At 40.3% G+C, this 18,832-nt stretch overlaps 1 protein-coding gene across 7 annotated transcripts in view; it reads left to right on the forward strand.

Moving 5' to 3' along the window:
- The window catches only part of ATP2B2 (ATPase plasma membrane Ca2+ transporting 2), a 360,194-nt gene that overhangs the window by 168,622 nt on the left and 172,740 nt on the right, over window positions 1-18,832 (forward strand). For all 7 annotated transcript variants that reach the window (XM_018084874.1, XM_029964651.1, XM_018084876.2 and 4 more), the window contains one exon: window positions 17,527-18,022. In XM_018084874.1, coding sequence (XP_017940363.1) covers window positions 17,824-18,022 — 199 coding nt within the window. In that variant the 5' untranslated portion in view covers window positions 17,527-17,823. The remainder of the gene's footprint in view (window positions 1-17,526; window positions 18,023-18,832) is intronic.

The following is an 18,832-nucleotide window of genomic DNA, read 5'->3' on the forward strand; positions in this document are numbered from 1 at the left end:
AACGTCAGGTTAATAAGGAGCACCTCTGAGGAAACATTTTCTGTTCATTTCCAAAGAAGGCAAACAACTAGACACAGGAAAATATGTGAATAAAATTGGCTTTATTTAAAATGCTCACCTAGAAAAACTTTGCACTGATGTACATGGAGAGCATGGGGTTGAAATAGGCTGGAGCAAGAGGTGGTTTCTTGTTGGTCCACAACCTGGCTGAGCTGCTCACTGAAATCAGAAGGGGGTGGATGTGCATTTTGTGATAGCACGTGGGTTAGGTGCATGCAAATCAGAGACATGGGTTATGTTTTGATCATTTCTGCTTAATTTTCTGAGATAAGCTTGTATTTTTATTTTTTTTAGGAGTTGTATTTGAACATGCAAAGACTGTGGTTGGTGACTTGACAATTTTCTTTCATTATTCTGGACATTGTGGTGGGGGTGCTCTCTCTGTAAGATTCCCGATTCAAAAAAAAAAAAAACCACATTCAGAGATTGCTTAAAGTTATCAGAAATATAGTAATTTCAGGTCTCTGATGTCTGAATTAATTCAGATGGGTCCACAAAACATAACTAAGGAAACTCAATCTGTTGCCAGGAGGTGTAAACCTGCTTCTCTAGAAAACATGTAGGAGTTGATTAGTGTGAAAACCTTGGAAACAGCTGGATTACATTTGTTGTTTACTTGCACATTTCAGGTATTAGACCAATGCAGGGGGTTTGAGTCAGACAGATTAATCATGGAAATCCCGGTACTTAAGACTTGTTTGTCTTAAATTGGTACACATTGTACACACCATGCCACAGATATGGTTAATAATATAATAATAGTACTGGCTAACAATATTATGGTTAATAATTTTAGCTATTTTAGACACCTTCAGCACTAGCGTGGATCTTTGGAGAATTTGGTAATTCTTTGTTACCACTTCTACCTGTAGAGGGAGAGATTTAATTCTACTGGTTCATTGGTGGAAGTGTCCACATCCATAATGACATAATACATTTCTTTTGGAATCCTTTACTTGTGAAATATTCGTGGACCTGTTGTCAGATTAAACCATGTGGCTTTCTAGCAGATCTGTGATCACTGTTGATGAGTGACTTTCAAAAGTTTTGTTGTGACATGAAGAATTCAGTTTTATCAAAAATATTTTGGTTTAGAACTGGGAATCAAAGTATTGCAGAAACCAACTGATATTTCCGTAGCAGTGTTTTCTCCTGAAAGGAGTTAGAGCCCAGCAAATCCATAAAGCAATGTACTGTGGTACTAGATGTAGCTTAAGAAATGGGAGTAATCAATCTATCTTGGTGTTTTGGGGGGGTATTTCTCCCAAATGTCTCAAGATACCTCTTAAAAAATTCCCTTTTAGGCATTTATTGATACTCTTGGGAAACAAACTCAAGTCTTGATTTCATTTTCAAATAATCACTTTATAGTCAAAAGCCAAAACATTCTGCGTTGGATCCCTTTTTGAGAGGTAAAATCAACAGAATATCTTTTTTTTTATTTTAATTTTTTTATTTTATTTTTTTTATTGAAGTGAAAAAATACGCTAAAAATATGCTAAATTTCTTAAGCTCTCAGTATCCCCAGAGTAGTTCTTCTTACAAGAATAGTTATTGCTTTTACTCTTTTAATTTTCAGATCTGCTTGGAATCTAGAGATCAAGGTGTCATTTTTGGGGAATGCATAATTAACAGCACTTAAACTAATTCAAACAGAATGTTTTAATCTTAAATTGTGAACGGTGCATGTTGTCTGAGTTATTTTGGTGGGTCATTACACACACACACACAGTCACTCTCCCTCAACCTCCAAACCCAGGTTTGGTCTCTTCAAAAGCAGTTGTGAAGTTTGCTAAAGATTTTAGAATTTGGAGTGTATCCCAGACCATTAATGCCTGTAATCTTCTGCATGGAAAAATCTAGGGGAACGTGGGATATTTTGGTTCAACCCCCTACTCATTTATTTAATTTGAGAATTGAGCAGAAGTCTCAGCTGTCTCAAGAATATTCCAATAATAAATCCATAAAATTATTTTCAGGGTTTCTTTTGCTGACCATTAATTCTGTGGTGATTTGGGTGTTTTTTTTTTTTCTTTTTTTTCCTGCCAAAGTAGGACGGTTTCAACTTTTGAGACCAAAAGCAGGTTGTGGTCTGCGTGGTGAGGTGTAAGACCTCAGCTGGCACATCCAAGTGCAGTTGGATATTTTCACTGCTGGCCACTCATTAGCATTGCTGGCTGAAAGGAGCAGCAGGCACTGTGCAAAGCCCCCCCTTTGGTCACATCACAGATTTATGCTAAGCTAAAATTGCTGGATAATTGCAGACAAATGGTGCAGTTTGACTGAGCCACGTAAAACTAAGATACTTTTCTACCAGCGAGGTAATATAGGAAAAGGCAGCTCTGTGGAGCTGTGGGAAGAAGCTTTTGCTGCTCCATTTGTGCTGTGCTGCCACTTTTATGTCCATATAGGAATTTACTCCCCAAAAAGAAAAGAAAAAAAGTAGTTTTTTACTTTACCTCTCCACATAGACTCCTTGTTTATCTCACAGAATATATACAGGTCAACAAATGATATATTGAAGTTTATTAAGAATATGGTTATCCAGTACTCAGTATAATTTACAACTGAAATATATGCATAAAGAAATGCAAATTGACCCAGTGCCACCACCATTCAAAAGAGACAAATTATTTACCAAATATTTTCACTGAAAATGTGTGTAAAGAAAAAGAAAACCCCCAGCTCCCTACCCCAAAAAACAAACAGAAAACCCAAAACCACTGAACAAAAAAAAAAAAATCAAAAAGAAAAATCCAGATCTTAATACAACATCCATAAAGTTGGCACCTGGTATATAGTTTATGAGTAAATGGTGGTCATATTCCAAAATGGAAGGTTTCCCTGAGAATGCTTGCTGTCAGCCTCTTGCAAAAATACCTTTTCAACTCAATTGTCTCTGCTTATCACCGTGGTTGAGATGAGGAGGGAGCTGTTTCCAAAACAGACAAGTAATTTGCTGGAAATAGATTTTAGATCAACACATTTGATTACAAGGAGAAATCAAGCTGAGCTAGTGCACTTTGTGCAACACAGGTCTATGTTCTCTGCAAGAGACACGGTTAAAATCAGCAAACAATCATGCTCTGTAGCAGCTGAGACATCCAGATGGTCTCAGTTTATCCCTCATTAAAACACACTTCAGTGTTCCAATCTTTAGATAAAGATAGGCTTGAATAGCTGTGGCAAGGCCCATATCCTAAAAGAAAGGTCACAGGCATTTAGGCAGTTACAGAAAATACATCTCAGAGCAGTCCAGTGCCCTGGTTGTGTACCAGTGTCATAGAATCAGGAACCACAGAATGGTTTGGGTTAGAAGGGACGTTAAAGCTCATCCAGTCCTACCCCCTGCCATGGGCAGGGACACCTTCCACTAGCCCAGGTCTCTCCAAGCCCCATCCAACCTGGCCTTGGACACTTCCAGGGATGGGGCAGCCACAGCTTCTATGGGCAACCTGTGCCAGGGCCTCCCCACCCTCCCAGGGAAGAATTTCTTCCTAATTTCTAACCTAAATCTACCCTCCTTCATCTTAAGCCATTCCCCCTTGTCCTGTCCCTCCAGTCCCTTGTCCAAAGTCCCCCTCCAGCTCCCTCAGAGCCCCTTTAGGCGCTGGGAGAACTCTGAGGTCTCCCCAGAGCCTTCTCTTCTCTGGGCTGAACACCTCCAACTCTCAACCTTGTCTTCAAAGGAGAGGTGCTCCAGGCTTCTAATCATCCCCCTGAAACCAGGCATCCTGCAAACTGGGGAGTGAGACAGCTGGGGAGAGGTGTGGAAAAGCCCGAGGGCAGGTCCTTCCAGCACTCCACCTGTACAACAGTCTCTTGCTTATCTGGCATTGGTTTAAGTGGAATCACACTGAAATTACTGACTTTTGGCTTTTCTGCAGCTGTTGGTGCTCTCTGAGTCCAGTGACAGCCTTGGAATTGATCTCACTGATGTAAATTCCTGCAACACTGCAGCACGATGCTAAAAGTGAGTGTGCTTTGTATTGATGGTGCTCACACAGACCCCAGAAAGGGCTTGTGAGCAACTTTGTACCTTCTCCTTCTGCCCTTACTTGAAGCAGGCAGCAGAAGAAAAGCAGCTGGAACCATCTGATCCATGTGTCAGATGGGCACAGAGTGCCATGATACTCATCTCTAGCTTTCCATCTTTCTTCATTTGCTGGGCAATTAATGAGGACCCCAATTGTGCTGAAATTTGAGTATCTGCTGAAGGGCTTTGCTGGACAGGAGTCTGTGTATCCTGCAGCTAATTATGCCATTCATTAATCTATTATCTAGTGATGATGGGCAAAAGAGAGTCACTGAGAATGATTCAGAGCCTTCATGGCAATTCTTTAAGTATTTATTTCCTGTATTTTGGTAATTCCTGATTACTTCGCTGCAGCCAGGCTAAATCCTTATAGGGAGTTATACTTGAAGTATTCTTAGAGAAAATTCCTGTTTCTTACTTGCTCTCCTGGGTTTTTTTCCCATATATGCACATAGCTAATGCAGTTTAAGAGATGCAGAGTAGAAAGATTAATCTCTCTTCCCCCTTGCAGCTCCTAAAGAAAGTTACAGCTTTATAGCTTCAAAAGAGAACATTTTATTTTTAAGTTGCTATTAATAGCACAGAAAATTAGAAGCTCATCATGGTTAGGATGAGATCCCGATTGAACTTGACAGGGAAGAAGATATTTAATAAAAGTACCAGGCATGGTGATGGCTTTCAAATAAATCTGTGTGTTAATAGCTAAATTATGAAGCGATAATCTGATGGTCTATTTAAAAATGTGTTTGTAGGAGGATTTTTGGGATGACCCCATAGATAATACATGGGTGTTGCTATGGCCTGTTCTGCTGCTTATATTTTTTGGCTAATTGTATGATTTTAAGGTTGGGCAGCAACATTCTACATAGCTGTGATCGCTTTTTATCCATCAATTGATGTCTGCTACTGTTTTATCAGCTTATTTTTCTGAGCCACCAGCTAGGATAATGTGCTTGAGGGAAAATTATACCCTACATCAGTGGTTTTGTTACAGCATGTTGTACATTATTGGTAATTTGAATGCACCCAGATAAAAATAGAAAGGTTAAGTAGTTTTCCAAATGTTGCTTCTGTGAAGCAGAAAGAGAGTGGTGTCTGTACCATATACATTCTTGAGGGAAGAGTGGGTTTTTTATTTTTCCTTTCAAAACCACTTGCTCAAATTGGTGCTTTCCTTAAAGCTGAACCTAAAGAACATTTTCTTTGGAAATCTCTCTTCCCCAAACTCCTTTTTTTTTATTCTTCCCGAGGAATTTTTAGGTTTAATGAGCCGGTTTTTAGCACTAATGTGCCAATTCTGTCCAAATATGAGCATCCTGAAGGTGCCTTCCCGTGGGCCAGGTGGCATGGGCTGGTGCCAGGGAGAAGGAGCTGAAATCCAACAGTACCCAGTGCCCTCTGCAACATCCCCTCAGCCTGTCAGCTCCTGTGCACGGCCTTCACTCTGCTCCTTTATTCTTGCAGGGCTGGTAAATATTTCTGAGCATCCTCAGGTGTTTTTGGCAGGTGGGAGCAAGGCCACGTTTGTGGCTGAGATATTTATGATTTCTCATCTATGATTTCTACAGAGCTGTAGTTTGTTGTGTTTCTATTCCCAAACAATTTCTCGATTCTCTGCGTACGAGAATAATCAGTGCAGGGAAATCTAACAAAAAAATTGGTATTTTTCTAGGGTTGACTGGTAGACATATTCTTTTTAATCCTTTGTGAACGTCCTATTTAAAATCACTGCAGAACATCACTCTGTGTCTTTCAGCTAATGCCCACTGAGATTTAAAACCTCCTTTTTGGCTGCTCTCTTTCTTAAGAGTGACCTTGGCTGACAGTTCCTATTGTACAGCAGAGTCCTGGGGGGATTTTTTTTTCCTCTCTCTCATGCTTTCACATGGATTTACGTGGTGCAGAGTCACCTCTCCAGCAGCTCTGCTTCTCTTCCCTTGCAGTGAAGATGTCTGTGGTTATAAATCACTGTAGAGAACATATGTTTATATTTGATTTTCTTATAGATTAAGAATTCGGTGGTAGGGTTTGATCCTATCCCACATGAGTGATTCTCTTTCTTCTCCCCTGATTGAAGAGAACAAGAATCATGTGTGGTTTTCATGGCAGGTGATAATAATCAGGAAGGAGGGGGGGGCTCTTGGCTTTGCTCTCAGCTGGGGAGCAGACAAGGTGCCTGCTTCCTCTCTTCCAAACCTGGAAAGAACCTCTAACTAAATCATCATTTCAACTGCATTTTGTTGCTGTAACTTTATATTTCCTGCAAGATCTGTGCGAGCTCGTGGCCGAGGATGTTTGCATTTGAAGCTGGAATTCAAAGCTCCCCAGGTTTGCATCTCTCTTTAGTAGCAAAGATGGAGAGTTTCACCTTTGAAAGTGAAATTTTGGCATCTTGATGTGACTGTAAAAATTATTTATGTGGATTTTTTGAAAAGTAACAGCTTTTGTCTTCTGCCACAAAACTTGTTTTCTGTAAGATGTAGCGAAGCTAAAGAGTTATTTTTCTTTACCTCTGGGGTTTGCATAATGATGCACTGAAGGTTCTGTGGCATAAAAGAAATTTAGACAGATGGCAAGTTTTATAGGAACTTTAACATGTAAACTGGTGGCTTTCAACTGCTGGTAGTTTAATTTTTAGTGATTTATAACCTGTTAAAGTTTGATTTTTAAATTTGTTATATTTTCAACATGCTCCTTTTGAATTCTGAGAAATATATAATACAGGTAGGCAATGTACAGGCACGCAGCAGGATAGGCTTTTATAGGTTTTATACATTTTCTTAACTAAAATGGTCTCTTATGACACACTAAGCAGGTGGCAGCAAAAATCTGTCTTAGATGGTCCTTGTGGCACCAAACACAGCTGTTATTATAATTTGGTCTTTCTACTTTCATTTTAGAGAAGTGCATCCCACCCCAAAAATCAAATAGTCTGATCTTTGGTAAAGATTTCGCCTTTCTTTTTTTTTTTTTTTAAATAAAAATATACAAAACCTCATTTTACTCTTAACAAAATGAAAATGTATGTATATGTTCAGAAAAGCAGATCAAAGTATGCAGTTTCCTTTTACAACCATTATGGCAATGCTGCATATGAACAATGTGCCTCAATTCCACTTGTATATGTTTCTATATTTTTATTCAGTCATTAAATAACAATATATTGGTTGGGTTTTTTCAACAACCAGATGATTTGCTTTCATAGCTTGTGTTCTTTCTCTTTTATTATTCTGCTTACAGTTATTTTGCATGGAAGCTGGATTTTCTGAATCTTATTAACAGCCAATGGTGCTGCACTAAAAGCTGCAGTATTAGTTTCATGGCTTTATATCTTTATTTAATAGTACCATAAGATGCTTCTGACAGTGAAACCAAGGTGGCAGATGACAGGACTGCAAATATAGACTGGAATGGAAGTTGGTTTAGTTTGTTTGGGGTAGGATTTTTGTGTTTGGTCTTTTTTTCTTCTTTTTTCCTTTTTCTTTTTCCTGGACCAACTGTTTCTCGTGGAGTTTTGTGTCATGTTTCCAGCATTTCATTTGCTGAACAGTCCCATTTCCCTGAAAAATACTAATAATTTCTGGAAAAATGGATTTCTCTGCTTTCAGTCTTGAAGCCACTCTTAGATAAAAGACATTATTGTATGTTTAATACTGAAATTAGAGCATTTTTTGGCTAAATACAGCAATCTGATTCCATTTTAGTGTGGCTGTGCTTTGGCCTTCTGTCTCTTGGCTAAAGGTCTGTTCATCTGCTCTGATTTTCTTTACTGCTTTTATAGAATGGCACGACCAACAGCAGTCAGCCAGTCCTTTTCAGTGCTAATGCTTGGTTGATTTATGTGATGGATGCTGACAGAAGAACAGAGGAAACAGCAGAACAAGGCCAGGGTTTTTGTAGTTTTTTATTCCCCCTGAAAGGGTTCCCATGGGTTGCTGTGTAGAATTTTGAACTTCTATCTTAGGGATGTGAGTGTCAACACTGATCACACTACAGAAGTGTGGACTTAGATGGAAATACAGGAAAGGTCTTTTCTATGAAAAATATTTGGATTTAATCTTGCCCATAGATTGTTTATGTTGTAAGGTATTTCCAGCAGGTTCCAGGAGAAACTGGGTTACTCCCTAAGCAATCAGCTACACCAGGAATATTGCTATTTAAGCAGGTGTTTTTGGTAAAATAATCAGCTGCTGGGACTTTCACCTGCTGGATATAATTTAGATTTGGAGTAGCTGTTAGGAAGAAATTCTTCATAATAAAGGTGATGAGGCCCTGGCACAGGTTGCCCAGAGAAGCTGTGGCTGCCCCATCCCTGGAAGTGTCCAAGGCCAGGTTGGACAAGGTTTGGAACAACCTGGGCTAGTGGAAGGTGCTCCTGCCCATGGCAGGGGGTGGGATGAGATGAGCTTTAGGTCTCCTCCAACTCAGGCCATTCTCTCTTCTGTTTCAGAAGCCCTAACTTTTCATCAGGCACAGAACCACTGACCTGTTTACCCTGTTCAGTGGCTTAGGCTCAGTTTTTATTCTGGTTTCATCCTTACAGTTTGAGCTGTTGTAAAGAAATGCCTGTTGACCCAGTGAGGTTTGGTTTGGGGGCTTTAGCCTCAAAGTTCAGAACAGGACACAACAAAATGCATTTTGCTGCAGCTGATCAGTTATGGATTTTCTTGAATTTTTATTCTCTCTGTTGTCTCACAGATCTGTACTTATGGAAAACATGACACCTGTCAGCTTTTTAACAAAAGTAAACCAGCAAAATTATAGTTCCCACCAATGAGAGCTTTTCCACTGGAGTACAGATCTCCACTGAAGCACAGATTTGCTCTTCACGCTCCTAATAAGGCAGGAAAAGGCTTCCATCTATCTCCAGCTTAAAAAGTAATAAAGTGCTGGCCTCTTTAAGTCTTTGCAACTACTGGTATGACAATGTTCTACCCAGTGCTGGAAATATTTCTGTTACCACTTAAGAACTCCCAAACCTGCAGTGGATTGATGCAACCCCCAAGGCAGAGTCAGGAGGGAAGGTGTGCTGTGGCACAGGAATCACAAAATGAAGTTGTAGTTTATTGATGAAAAGTCTGATAGGTTGTCCAGGCATAGATAAGATTATCTTAATTAGTCTCAGTTTTTAGGATTAAAAGTGTCTGTAAAATACTGTTCAAAAATCTGAGAAAGGAAGGTCCAGTGAGCTCAAGGTACACCTGTGCTAATGGTACTATTAAATATTTGGGTAGTCTTAAGGTATGAAAATTAGAGAGGCCATGTAATATTTTTGTAGTGAAATGATCAGTAGCAGACTAAAAATAGTAACAATTAGGAACCAAAGTGTCCATTCTCAACAGAGACTGAAAAATAGTCCCAAAATTCTAGATGTCAGCTGCATTTAATTAGACTCTGTCAAGCCTAAGATTGTATTTGTTGGAAGGAGCTGGACAACCTATTTCTTTCAATATGTTCTGGAGAATTTGCTGATTAAAATGAGATATAATCAGGTCCTAGGCACAGAGACTGTGAAAGCACAGGCTTCTCAAACTCCCTTGAAATTGTGTGCTTCAAGCTGATGATATCTGCTGATGGTAAAGGTCATGTGGTAATTCAAATTCTAGATTTAAGAGATCTGGTGGTATTTAAAATGCACAAACAAAGGGCAAATGAAAAAAGCCTTCATCTTTTTAGTGCTTGTGTTTCAATAATTTGCTTTTTAAGGAAGAAAAAATAAAGAAAACATCTGAGTTGGAGTTTTGTGGGTTTTGGGACTCTTTTTTGTATAGGGTTTTTCATCCTTGTCCCTGGCTTGATACTGTAATAGACTATAACATAATAATACATAAAATTTTATTGTAATATTTATAATAATGTAACTGTAGTTATACACACACATACATATAATAATATAACTATAATTTTTTTTGGGGGAAAAAATGGCATCTCAGTTGAATGGAAGAAATTTTGACCATTTTGTCCTGGAGATGATGGTGATGAGCTTGTACCTGACCACTACATTTGTGTGGTATCACTGCAGTGTATCTTTCCTGTGTTTTCTGCTAAAAAAGAGGTTTTCCTCCACGTCCCCCAGCTCTGTATATGAATAGTAATCTGTGCTGGATCCTGGGTTTGTGCTGGGGTTTGCTCCTTAGCTGATCCTCTATTTGCTTTTAGAGCATTCAGTATAGATTTTTTTTTTCCACATCTACTTTATTTAATGATATCTGAGTGTCTGAAGTCTGAATATCCTTAGCTTTTTTCTCAGCCGTGTTTTTGATAAATTGGTAACAGTTGGTGTTCCTTGGAATAACTGTGCTGTTAGTCTCTGTGTAAAATCAATGCAGTTATGCATGAAAACATGAATTTTCTAAAGCTTATGGGGTGCAGAACGGGTCTTTGTTCAGTGCCAAAAATACAACCCCAAGAGTAGGACTATGTGGTGTGTAGGAAGGCAGTGAATAAAAGAAACCCCAAACCTACTTTGCAGTGTGGAATTGGAGCCTTGGGAGAATAAATAGCTCATGAAAAATAACCTTTCATTTTATCACTGAAAGCAAAACAAAAAAAAATTCATGTCAAGACACGAGAGAGAGCTCTTAAAACTGGTGACTGGTACAGACTTTACTGGAAAAATCCCTTTGCAGAGCAGGTCATGTCTCTGTGAGCATCTGGAGTGTTGTGTGGGGCTCTGGGAGCAGGTTCCTGCAGTCAGTAGGTGTTGAGGTGCTCCGTGGCTGAGCCTGGAGCATTCCAGAACTGGGAAAAGTGCTCAGGAACCAACCTCATCACAGTGTGTCTGCTGACAGCATTCCCAGAGCGAGGCCCTGGCATCAGGAGTGGAAGGTTTTTATCTGCAGGACCTGATCCAGTGCCCCAGAAGTCACTGATAGAGTCATTTCATTGATTTAATGCGACTGAATTGATTCCTTTAATAGTATTTTTGTTCCTGTCAGTAGTTCATTTGGCTTTGCTGTAGCCATTTACATGAGGAACAGTGGAAAGCAGATTTGGTATCAAATTATAGACTGCATTACTGTTCACTGCAGCAGGCACTGGGGGTGGTTTTGTTTCACAACTCTTATTTTAAGTTGCCCTCAGTTTACCAGTACAGCGAGGAAAAAAATGTCATCAAATTTGTGCAAGAGTTAGATTCTGTTTGATAGAAATCCTAAGTGAATAGGTTTATTGTATAACTGAAATTAAGGATATTTTGTGCCCCTTTAATGAATGTTTATTTTGTGACATTACCCTTTTTGCCTTCAAATCTTTAATGGTATCTTACATTAGGCATGGAATCCTTTTTTATTTATCCTCCCTGATAGCAAAACTGGTACAAGAAGTCCAAGCTGACTAGAGGCATAGATTCATACTGAAAGGACTGAAATAATTATTAAGGGATTATAATAGGTAGTTACCTGTGGTTTTTATTTTTTTTTTTACGTGTTCATTCTGTAATCTTTTTAAAATAATACCTTTATTTAATCGTCTTAATGTCATCCTATTATCAGGGGAAATATATTTCTGTCTAAGAGCTACAACTGAATGAAGCATCAAATGTCTCATTTGTGTGTGCTCATGATGAATGAATTATCAGAAAATCACAGGCTGGTTTGGGTTGGAAGGGACCTTAAAGCCCATCTCACTCCAGCCCCCTGCCATGGGCAGGGACACCTTCTACTAGCCCAGACTGCTCCAAGCCCTCTCCAACCTGGCCTTGGACACTTCCAGGGATGGGGCAGCCACAGCTTCTTTATGGATGCACAGATTAACTTCAGGCAACTTGAAATTTATGAAGAAATGTGAGGATGAAGTCAGGAATATTTTTCAGACAGCACTTAGATACAAAGTTCAGTTTCTCTTTCTTTATCCACTCTGCACTTCTGGGTATTAAACAAAAATTTCATGCTTGTAAAGGTGCCAAACTGCTTTTATTCAGATGGTAGTTTTCTTTAGTTCTTTCTGCATCTTGTGCATTCCTGGTAATTAAGCTTCAAAGCCAGTTTTTGTTTTGAGAGAGTGTGAGTTTGAGCATTGTTGGGTGCATTTGATTAACTTTGTTGGCCACTGGATAGAGAATCCAATCTCATTCTGATCCATAAAGATTATATTCACATTCTGTCTTTGACATGGAAAGAACAAGAAATTGTAAAAGGTGCTACAGCTGGGCCACACCTGATTTATTTCACACATCTGGAGACTTCTATAGAGCAGGTTATGGTTTTTTTCCTCAGCTGTTTTCACCTTGCAGAGGTCTGCTGGCAGTTTTTATCCTCTGCAACATGTTGTCAACCTGCTGCCACCAGCACCTGATGTCAGAGCTCGAGGCACTGCAGGCTGAAAAAATCCCTTTCAGGTGATTTTGTTCAGACTCAAGGGAAAATTCCATTAAATCTACTTCCAATGCTGTTCTGGCAAGGAATGGTGTCTCTAATGCAATGAATGCAGATCAGCCTGGTTATGTACCTTGTACTCACTAAAATGTGATGCTCCAGTGCTTTTTCCCCCCCTTACTTGGAGGTTCTCTATAGGTCCCAAGGACCAGCTGGCATTTTATCTACAGCCAAGTAAAAACCCAGGTGGGACAGTAATGCTCCATGCAGAAGGCTGGGAACTGCTAATTCCCTCAGTTTAATTCAAGGAGAACCAGTTCAGTGTGATACCTTCCCAGTTGCACAATGAGTGAATAGCACCTGGGATTTGCTGATCTCTGCCCTCACTGTGGGTGATTTCCTTCTCATCCTCTAGTGCAGGGAATCCCTCCATCAGCAGGTTTTGAGAGCAGAGTTACCATGATCTTAGATGACAGTTAAAAGAAAACAGTCAATTTATGAATATATCCTACTTTTTTTCTGGTTCACTGTGAATCCATTATTTGTCCAGACTTTCAAGGACTGTGAAAGGCAAGTCTTGTGAAATCTGGTTCATTACCCAGCTCTTAACTTTTCTGCCAGTAGAAGCCCAAATGAAATCAGATGTCAGAATACATAGTGACGATATCTACATTCTAACACACTGTGAAAATATTTACAAGCTTCCAAGATGAGACTTTTCCTGATTAGGGAAATCAAAGAATAGTTTTCCCAGCAGGCCTGCAGTTAGCTCATCCAAATTGCTTCTGTTTTAATTGGCATGCATTTCCTCTAAGCAGCTAGAAGATGAAAAATATTTGACTTGGGCTCTACAGGAATGGAAGCCTGTTCCTCCAGACACAGTCACTCTGGAAAAAAACCCAAAAAAACCAACCAAACAGGAAAGAGTTTGAGTTTGTAGTGCATTTGTACAACAAAAATCCATGACATCACTGACAAAATCCCAGACTTATATTCTGACTTTTTAATGAGAAAAATAAGGGCAGTATTTTTCTCAGTTGTTCTAGTATGTAAAGTCTTTTGCTACCCCAGGAGGATCTAGGTGGGCTGCTATTTTGTCCCTTGGCCACAGCATGTTGTTGTTTTCAAACTGCACTTTGGGATGTACTTTTACTCAGTTTTCTTGATTCAGAAGCATTGGTAAGAATAAGTAAAAAGAGACAAGTGACTGCTTTTGTCTGGGAGAACAGTCCAACTTTGTGGGTGAAATGAGTTTCTCAGTTACTGAACTTGTCTAAGGGGGAACCATTTTCCCTGTAAGTTGTTCTCCTGGGGAATGATGAGCTCAAATGTACCCAGTGGAGGAGGGAATGATGGTGTGAAAAGCTGTGCTCTCAGAATTTGAGGATGGTGGCTCTTTGTGCTCTGGGAGGCATTTGGTTACAAGTTAAACCCACTGAAGCCCATCACAGATAGTGGTCATTGCAGTGAAAGAGATTCAGTGGATCTTGGGTAAAAAGAGGTTGAGAAATTTTGTCCTGGAGGCCCTGAAGGGACTCAGGGCACATCTGAAAAGGAAGGGAGAAGTCCTTGAGCTCCCTGGAGGTTTTCCACTGCCAGGGCAATGCACCTTCTGCTGCTGAAACCTGTGGTTTGCTGGGTCATGTTCCCTTTGACTGCCAGAGGTGTTATTCCCCAGGTAGTTTGGTCCATAGCAGGGAGATTCAAATCCCTTTTGACCTGCTGGCAGACTGGTGCTACTGCCAGTGAAGGCAGCACCCAGAGCACGAAATTCAGCTTGCTTTATTTATTAGGCCATTAGGATACAAGATCCTGTTGGTTGTTCAATTTGATTGAAAACTGTATCAGTATCACCTGCTTTTTTAACATCAGGATTGCCTGGTAGTTCACCTGTACTACATCTACATCTCAAAAATATCGGTGTTGGGAGTGTGTTTTGTAATGTTATCCCTTTCCTAACCTCATCCTCCCCCAAAAAACACCAGGCAAAAAAACCCCACCGAAACCCTCATGCAGATTTCTCGTGGAGGAGACCTGTGGAAGCTTCACCCGCTTCTGGTACCCGGATGCATTTTGGGAGAGGCAAAGCCCCTCCGATGGGAATGTTGCCATATGCCAGCCACAGCTTTCTGAGTTCTCATTCCTTTGGCCAGGGGAATATTCCCAGCGTGGGAGGGGGGAGGTGGTCGCGTGTCAGCCCTGCTAACCCAGCACACGCCCTGGCAGGGCGCCTGGGCTTTTCCTAAGGGAGATTCAGGGATCAGATGGAAGCTGCATATCTTGTTCCCCGGGATTAGGGAGATGCACTATCAGTGAATAATGTCAGTCACGCTCTGTGCTTGTTGTGTTTTACCATCTGCCTTTCAAAAACACTGTTTTTTTGAGGTGCTGTTTCCTTGGTGGCAAAGCGTTGGGTGACTCATGAACAGCACAAACTCTGAGGGGTTTGTTTTTAAAGCACCGAAGGAAGTGTAAACTTCATATTTGTTGTTTATTGATCAATATTTAATTGAAGGTGAAATTAAAAATTAAGCAGGCAAATGACTCATGCTAAAAAGCAACAGCACTGTCTTGCTGTGGCTGACAAATGACGAAGAATTGCTAAGAATAGAAGCAAATATATTAATTCATAGTGATGGCACAGTGAGCCTAAAGAGGTGCTTTGATTGAGGAGGGTGGACATATCCCACAGAAAAATCATGTAGAAAAAGTCCTTGCTGTGTTTAGTACCCTTTGCATCATGAATTAAATCAGTAGATGGGTCTCCTCAGAAAATACTTATAATTATCCTTTGTCTGCGGTGTTATGGAACAGTATAGGAATAATTTTATTTTATTATTTTATGTTTAAAAAGCTCACAAGACTACCTAGGGCTAGGTGAATAGTGTGGTTTTTTGCTATTTGTCTTTTTTTTTTTTCTTAGCATCATGGCTGTTTGAGATGCCTAGTTTTCAAAATCTTGAAGTGAATTTATCTTGGAATAGATTTTTTTTTGCCACTGGAAGTGAAAGGCAGCCTGTCATTTCAGCTGTTCGTTATTATTATCGATGCCTCCCAATCAAAGCTCAATCTGCATTTTGATGGGACTGTCAGCAGCAGCTTATCACAGCTGACACCAGGAAGAGTCTGAAATGCTGCTGGGAGGAAGGAGGAGCTCATCACCAGCTGGGGTCGTGGCTGTTCGGTGCCCCTTGGGATGGAATCTGTTTGACTGGGCATCTGTGACATCCATGTCCTGCAACTTTTTCAAAATAATGCTGCAGGCTGATGTTATTTCTGTTCAGAATACTGACCCACCCTGTTTACAAACAGATAAATAGTGTGAGTCAGGTCTTTTCTGTGTGCCATACCTAGGGATGAATCGAGGCTGTGAGCATTGCCCAGCATGGAGAGCTTAGTGTGTTGACAGGGCACATCATCTCCTCTTTGGCTATTGCTTGGCAAATAAAGGCCTTTTTTAATTACTACTTCTAGTTTCTCTTTGTTCTTCACTGTAAGCCACATTTTGGGCAGAAATCCTAGTGAATGTGAAAAGCAACATGTGAAATGTGAGGTGGCAGAAGTTCTTAAGACTAGAATATGTATCAATAAATAGGATGTGTAGAAGAAAGGTGTAGCAGTTGGCTGCTATTTTAACTGTGTTTTGTAATATCATAGTGATAATATCATAGTAAAACTGGTACTTCCCTTTTTTCTTTTTTTTTTTTCCCCACAAAAATCAAAGAAATGTTGAGTTTTAAAGCTGTAGATGAGAGGGCTGGTAGGGGTTGGGTTTGGCTAATTGAGCAAGGTATGTTAGGCAGCTCTAAAGCAGGCAGTGCCACCGTGGGCAGAGGAATTGGTGCATCCAGGGGGCCTGATTTTTGTCATGTGCAGAGCAATGCAACAGGGTTAGATAGTGGAAATACTGAGCCTACGTGCTATGTCAACTGTATGTGGGTGGGAGATTAAAATTGTTGTACAAATATAAAACTGGGACTTCAAACACATTGGGATCCTCTTTATGTGCTTTATCTGGGTACTCATTTCCACTGTGTATTACTGTGCCTAGAAAGTTCAACATATGCCCTTTGCCTGTGACAGGTTGGTCAGTCATTAGGCTGCTGGTGTGCCCTTTGAAAGATCTTTTTTATTATGAAAACTGTTCTGAGACCTATAGATTAGACAGTGCACTCTCACTAACCCGCTTGAGGCAAAAAAAGAAACCTTTAATCTCTTTTAAAACTCTGCGTGCCAAATATAATAGCTGGTTTCAGCAGTATTTAAAACCAACTTCATTAGAATATGGGAAGGGGAAACAGGTTTTAAAGGCTGGTTTTAGCAAGTAATCAGCTGTCTCCCAGATGGTCCAAATGGGACTTGTTCAACACTGCACATGGGGGAAAAAAAATGAAAATAAAAAGGGGGGGGAAATAAAAGAAGAAAAGCAAAAAGAAAGAACCCAGCCCCATCCTGTGTGTGTCTGTGTGTGCTGGGGACAGGACCCAGTGGGTGCTTGGTGAGGAGGAGCTGTGGCTGCTCAAACCCAGCCACCCCAGTGTTTTCTCTTTGCTGGGTTGTGCTCCCTTGCACAGAAGGCAAGGCTGCAAGATGTAATGTATTGAAATGTATTCTGCAATTGTAATGATGGCTCTAGTTTTTTCCACCGGTCTCACTCTCCTCGCGCTGAAAAACAGTTTTGCTTTAACCCATTATGAAAACTAGTTGTGTTTAACCTCTTTGTGTCACCTCTCAGCCTTTATCAGAGGCTTTGTTCTGGTCAGAGGACAGGCTGATGTAGCTGTATGAAGCAGAGCACGTACTGGAGGTGTATCCTGCATGCCGGACTAATCGCTTACTTATTAATATTCATGAGTCATCTCATTTAGCGGGTGCTCTTGGGACTTGATTAAAGTGAGAGACACTGCTATTGGTGCTTTAGCTGTGGAGAGCTTTATCTAAGGCAGAGCTGGTGTTATCCTTGCTGTCGGTGCTGCAGCACCTCACAGGACATCTCACACAGCCTCTCTGAAATGAGCAGTCCACCTGCCATGACAGAATAAATTTGAAAAAATCACCTTTTGTAAAGCGCTGTCGCGCACTCCTGTAATGAGTCCTTTCTGCTTGTTCCCAAAGGTCCCGAGGAAGAAATGACCATGTAGATTCCACAGCTTGGGTGCAACATAATGGGAAATGGTGAATGGAGTGGAGCTGGTCTGCAGCCTTGAAAGCAGCCATTCTGCAGACCACTAGTCAGTCAGGGACACCTTGCACGCCAGAGGCATCCTCCAAATCCTCCACGTCGCTCGCCGGACACACACTGGATTCTTTTTAATTTCTTAAACCGGAATTCGAGATTCCTCTCCTTCAATTTTTAAAACAGTTTTAAGATTGTAATCGACTACAACGAGTGGAGCAATACAACCAGCCACAATGGGTGACATGACAAATAGCGATTTTTACTCCAAGAACCAAAGAAACGAGGCCAACCATGCGGGAGAGTTTGGGTGCACACTGCAAGAACTGCGCTCCCTCATGGAACTCCGAGGGACAGAAGCAGTAGTAAAAATTAAAGAGACATATGGGGAAACAGAGGGGCTCTGCAGACATCTGAAGACATCACCAACAGAAGGTAAGGACTTTTCACTTCACTCGAATCGGGGAGCTTTGCATGAGTGCTCCCCAGGTGGTGAAAGGAAGAGGTTTTGATTCAAACCTGAACAGAATTCTCATGGTGCTGCCATTATTCCCCAAAAATAATAAAACAAGAGTCTTCGAAGAAAGAAGGTAGAACAGCCTAGCTATAGCTGAAACTGGCAGGAGAGTAAAAGAAGTGCTGTTTGTTCTAAGAGCTATTTGCATTAATTCTTCCTTAGAAGGCACACACAACATCAGCACGTGTTTTATGGCATTGCAGACTCTCACATGTATGCTCTTGGAGGTAAGGAGGTGCAAAGTAGTTGCTTCAAGAGAATTTCTAGGTATTTGGGCATCTTGAGAGTATGAAATGACCTTTTGAGGTGCACCTTATGTTACTTTGTAGGTCATTATGAATCATATATATATATATTTATAGAGGTAGCAAATCTTCACTATTACCATAGATAGTTTTGCTTAAATTATCAGTCTGATTGTGTCAATGTTTTTATTAGTTGGACTTCTATTGTATATATAATGAAACTCCTTACTTTCTCATTTTTAATAATACCAATCATAACTTTTCATTATCTGTTCTTCTAAGTGTTTTTGAAGTTGTCTACCTGATCACCATTTATTAGTCTGTTTTTTTTCAATGCTCATGCCAAATATGTCCCCATAACGAGTTGACAGTGGTGGGATGTTTCCCCTCCTCAAGCAACTTTCCTGATCATGAGTCTTTCTGTTTTAGTGCAAGTAAAATTCTACTTCATTCTAAGAATTCTATTTTCATCACTGTATCTCC

The sequence above is a fragment of the Manacus vitellinus genome, unplaced genomic scaffold (assembly GCF_001715985.3).
Source record: "Manacus vitellinus isolate BGI_N305 unplaced genomic scaffold, ASM171598v3 scaffold_77_pilon, whole genome shotgun sequence".
NCBI classification, from domain to species: Eukaryota; Metazoa; Chordata; class Aves; order Passeriformes; family Pipridae; genus Manacus; species Manacus vitellinus.